Here is a 5,469-nt window from a genome sequence, read left to right on the forward strand (position 1 = left end):
TGAGCCTTTGTTTAGGTATTGGGGAGATTGGGGCTCAGAAATGGATTTTTCTTTTCTTTTCTTTCCCAGTGTTTGACACAGCATCTGACATCAGATAACTGTTCATAAGTGAATCACAGATTTAGGATACCTTGATTCTGGTTATTTTTTGAAGTAGTGAATTTAACACTAAACGATAAAAAGGTCTCTCATTCTCTTTTTGGGTACCTTTTTTTTTTCTCTTCAGAATCAGGAACAACTGAGAGATGAAGACTCTGATTTTATACTGAATGATGGGGATCTCACTCTGACATATGGAGACAGCACCATCACAGCAAATGGCTCCTCAGGCTCCCACACAGCCACCACTAGCCTTGAGGGCAGGAGAACAAAAAGCAGCTCAGAAGAAGCACTAGAACGAGACCTGGGAATGGGAGACCATGAAGTTTCAAGCAGGGGAACCCGACTGGTTTTTCCTTTGGAAGACAATGCATGACCCCAAGATTCTTAAAGCATAAGGGTAGGCCTATAGCCAGGGTAAAGAGGGGTTACAGGCCCTCGTGCTGTTTGTGGTGGAGGATGCTCAGAGACCAGAAATAACACTTCTATTACCAGTGGTTTTATTGAAGTCTGAAGATCCAAACCTTAATGTGACTTCTCCCTTATCTCCCCCCAAAATTGTTAATTAAAGATGCAGATGGTGGGGTTAAAGTATTTCCAAATCAAAACAAATATGAACCTGTTCCCACTTTCTTACACAGTAGTACACAGAATCCTTTTTTTTAAAAATAGCATGCTGTAATGGTCTATTAACTCATTCACCTGCAGTCTTTGAGCTAAGGAGAGGCATGGGGGGGGAGGGGGGAGGACATCCCTAAAGGTGATTCAGATTGTTAATTTGTTTCAAGTCTCTCTTGGGCTGCAAAGTGGGAGGTAGGGAAATAACACGATCTCCATGGAAGGAAATAGAGCATGGACCTCCAAGAGATGGGAAAACCAGTGTTAAATGTTTCACATGTAAAGAAACGGTATAAAATAGCAGCTCCAAAGCCTGGAGCTATAGGAACATTTTATTCTAGGATTCATGACTTTGAAAGCTGCTCTATTTCATCATGAGAAAAGAATGGAAAGAAGGCATAGTTTCTCTGGATACTTTATGTGTTTCTGGACCATTTGAACCAAAGGCAATGTAAGAGGGGGAGGAAAAAGGTTTATTTTGTTTTTGGTTAAGCAATCCAGGATTAGGAAGTATTTGGAGAGGGCAAACGACTTTCAAGCTCTTGAAGCCCACCAAAGACCTGACTTCCAGAACTTGAATCTGAGCTGTTACTGATGGGAATATAAAGATTGACTTGGCTTTTCTTTTGCACTGAAATGATTGTAATAAATGACTGGATATTAAGGAAGCTAAGGGGAAGAAGAGGATAAAGGACCTTTTAATGGGTAAGAGGAATTTTACTTGGGAGGAAAAAAATGGAAATGGGATGAGATTTCACTGGACAAGAAGTATACTGCAATGAAAATAGTTTTTCTAAAGGACCACTGAATCTCTCTCAGTGATGTTTTCTGGACTGACAAATGCCTGAGATGCCTGCAACAGCATGGCTAGTTAACTTGAGGGCTGAAATTCTTAGCAATTGTATAAAGGTAGAGATGTTTTGAGAAAGATACCCTTTCTTTCATCTGAATAATACCTATACTGAGGGAGCATAACCTGCTATAGGGTTAAAGGCTTTATCATCTTAGTCATCTTCACTCCACTCAGTGTAAGGGGGAAAAAAGAGAGAGAGAGGGCAGTGTCCTTGCTACCTAAGGAGACTAATATCATCTTAACTGTGTGAATGGATGGGGTTTTTTCCCCTTTTTTCTTTTTCTTTTTTTGCTTTGTTAATAGTAAGATTCTTTCTGTGATCTTTACTGCCTGTCAAAGACATCTAAAAGGACTGAAATGCCAAAACAGTTCTCTGCAAGAATATAACTTTTCTTGCATCTTTCAGCTTTGAAACTAGAATATTTGGGGGCCCCATTTTTGTAAATGCATTGAAAATACATCCGTTTTTTTCTTATTACCCAAAGGAAAGTAGTTCCCATCACACTGTAAATTACCTTTACTTGATTTTTCATAGTGTATACTCATAAGTGAGCCATTTATCATAGCCCCATAAAAACTTTAGAATTAAACATGAAGTGTGAGAGAAACCAGAGTTTTGGTGCATTCAAAATTATTTTATAAATACTGTTTACTGTTAAGGTAGAGTGTGGACACGTAGAAGTGAATCCTTAAAATGAGAAACTACCTCCTCAGTTATGTCTCTTCAGTAGAGAAACATCTGCTAAGACTATGGTGGATGAAACTTTATCTCTGTGCTTTTGAAAGAACCTAATGAAACTCCTAATTGGATATTATAGAGGGCCTGGACAGTCAGGAAAGTATTTGAGAATACAACACCTATAGACACACGAAGCAGCTTTCTCAGAAAATATCTGGCAGTGCAGGCTTTCTGTGGTGGTCGGTGTCTGCATCCCGATTAGAACTGTCAGACTTTGTGTGTGCAGCTTGGTACAAAAGGCCAATGCAGAATCTTTTCCCTATAAGGCATAGTCTTATGTAAGGACAAGTCCCTAGCTAGCGTTTCTGCAGAACTGGATTTTTATTGTGTGTTTTTTCACCCAAGCCTCTCCCACCTCAAATTTAACATCTGTTCATTTATATCAGAAGGAAGGAACACACTGGCAAAAATATCCTGAATGTTGGGTAGGCCTTATTTCAAATAAACTTGCTCACACCAAGCCTTCACTACCATTACTGGCATGGAGTTACTACTGTCTTAAATTTCTAGGAAAAGTTACTGTTAATCATAGGAAACTGCCAAAGTGGAGGAAAACCTGCTAAGTTTTTGCCATCAGAACCTGAATTCCTCTGTACCTCAAATACACACACAAAGATCTGTGTTGTGGGTTTTTCTTCACCACAAACACTTCACTCCGAGCCACCTGAACAGGAGCAGTAGAAAATTTGTCAAAACTAGGAATCTCTTGAGTAATTCTTGTCTTTTTCCTATGGGCTTTCCCTAATACTTTGTGGCTTTTCAAATACTCATTTCTTGGGTAATTCCCATTTTTGGTCTTAAAATTGGAAAGAATAATCCAGCTAATAATCTAGCTGAGATTCCAGCAAGATTTTTTGATCGCTGACAACAACTTCAACCTGACATAACTTATCAACCTTCCTTGAAAAGACAATAGAAATTTATAAAGTCCACTGCCCACAATGAGTAGTACTAGTTGTCTTTAACGTGAGGTCAAATTGAACTTTACCAACCTTATGAAAAACCAGACCAAAATGAACAAGAAATAGAACATTTGATTAAATGATCTACACAGATCTGAAAAATGGAAATCTTGAGGGGAAAGAGAAATAGTATTTATGAGCATCATTCTCCAAAGTAGTTCTGCTAAGCCTATTTTGTTCTGGAGCATGACGAGTCTGTCCTGCCAGGGAGCACATTAAAGACAGGTTCCTACTATTTAATAATTAAGTCTGAAGTGCTGAGCCTATTCAAGCAGTCACACATTCATCAGCAACCTAGGAGGGAAGAATTTTCAGGGGATTAAAAAATGAAAAAGACATTCTATAAATTCCAACTGAGAAGGGGGTGTTTGAAATCTTGGTGGAGGAGCTAAGGTATGCATGTCTCTATGTAGAGAGGGTATTAGGAAGCCTACCCCCATGACCTTGATCCCTGTGTGTGGTAAAAACAGAGTTTGTTGTTGCTTCAAGTGAAAGACAGCTGTGTGCTAAAAAACCCCTGCCAACTCTGCTGTTACCAGGGCAGCATCACAGCAGCCTTCTGTTTCTGAGACATGCCAGATGCTGCCTCTAAAGATACTCACACACCTAGAAAACTCCCCATCATTTTGAAATAAATACTTGAAATGATGTTCAAGATTTCCTCTTCTTCAAACCAACTCTGATCATCCCCCCCCTACATCTTAGTGTACCTTAGGAACCTATTCTGAATCCAGGCTGACACAGGATTCCTGATCTCAAAGGAAGTAGAAGGCTTTCAGGAAGTTGTGTGTTCTTCTAAAACAAATGTCAGTCATACCAAAATTTAGAGCATGCCCACAAACCCCACACTCACCCCCACCACTGAACAAAAAGAGCTCCAGTAATGACTCTTTTGAAAGACTCAGACTTAGGTTCCTCTCTTGGAGAAGCAGTTTGTGGCATTTTGTAATGACATTGGTATACAATTGCAGTAAAGGGAGTAATGGCTTTCCTAGGGTTTTCTTGAAGATAAATATAGGAAAGGCACAGGTACCTCACAGGCCCTGGCCAGCCCAAGTGTTCACTGGACCAGCAAGACAAATAAGCTTGGATGCGTGATAGCCAGAGAGCATCTTGTAAAGAGAAAATATTTCCATTAAGTTAATGGCAAAAAGCTCTTTAACTTGGGCCTCAGGCCCGTGAAATATCATCTATCATTTAAAATAATTTTGAAAATCAGAAAAATATAACCCCAGGTGCAAAATTAGGCATTAGAGAAAATTCTGACAAATGAAAGCGTTTCAGGGGGAAAGAGGAAGGTTAAACATTCCCCAAAGTAAAAAAAAAAAGAAAAAAAGAAAAACTATTATTATATTAATGTCATTCTAGGGTTTTCCCTGATGGGAACTTAATATACTCCCTCAGATGCTTCCTGTGGCCAAGATCTTTGCTGAGCAAATGTTTATTAATAATGTAGTTAAGAAAGACAATCAACACAATCTAGTTAAACACAGATCAGTTTGAACTGACCAGGTTAGTTCCAAGAAAATGATTTAAGAAATAGCTTCTAATAGCTATTGTGAAATGTGAACTGGCCTGATTTTGTATTTGAGAGAGGGAGTGGAATTCAAGAACCAGGTTATTGGTTTTGAAAGATTTATTTTTCTCTCTCGCCACATGGTAAATTTAACTTGTTCTGTTTTTGATAATGAATCTCTAAGTTACCACAATCAATCACACTTGGTGGGTACCCAACAAGGCTGCCAGTGAATTCCTTTCTCATTGAAAATGGCTTGTGCTAGATTTCTCTTGCTAATGTCATGGGCAGTTTTCTAATACTGTTAAGTCATTAGGATCTACTGGCAAGGGGATGGCTACTGTCCTCAGTGAGAAGTAGCACTGGGAAGTGAGATAATCACTTAAATTTATTAGAATGATTTTCTTTGCCTCGTCTCCTCTTTCTTCCCCACCACAAAAAAATAACCTAAATTGGTTACAAAATACAGAAAAACCCATTTTTGGCATTAAAAGCAAGAGTTTGTCTTGAACAATCAATTGGAATACTGCAGCCTTTGAAAACTGTCAGTATTCCCTTTAGGACTTCCAGCGGTGGTTGAAAATCTTAAAGTAAATAAATAGTTTATTCAATTCTCAGAGACTGTAAAGAGGAAGGAGGAAAATCCCATGTCAGTTGTACAAAGCCTTTTTTTTTTTTTTTC

At 38.7% G+C, this 5,469-nt stretch overlaps 1 protein-coding gene across 3 annotated transcripts in view; it reads left to right on the forward strand.

Annotated features, from left to right (window-relative positions):
• SLC9A7 (solute carrier family 9 member A7) overlaps positions 1-5,211 on the forward strand; it is a 195,090-nt gene extending 189,879 nt beyond the window's left edge. For all 3 annotated transcript variants that reach the window (XM_031959079.1, XM_031959080.1, XM_031959081.1), the window contains one exon: positions 227-5,211. In XM_031959079.1, coding sequence (XP_031814939.1) covers positions 227-475 — 249 coding nt within the window. In that variant the 3' untranslated portion in view covers positions 476-5,211. The remainder of the gene's footprint in view (positions 1-226) is intronic.
• Positions 5,212-5,469: the final 258 nt, after the last annotated feature.

The sequence above is a fragment of the Sarcophilus harrisii genome, chromosome 3 (assembly GCF_902635505.1).
Source record: "Sarcophilus harrisii chromosome 3, mSarHar1.11, whole genome shotgun sequence".
Lineage (NCBI taxonomy): Eukaryota > Metazoa > Chordata > Mammalia > Dasyuromorphia > Dasyuridae > Sarcophilus > Sarcophilus harrisii.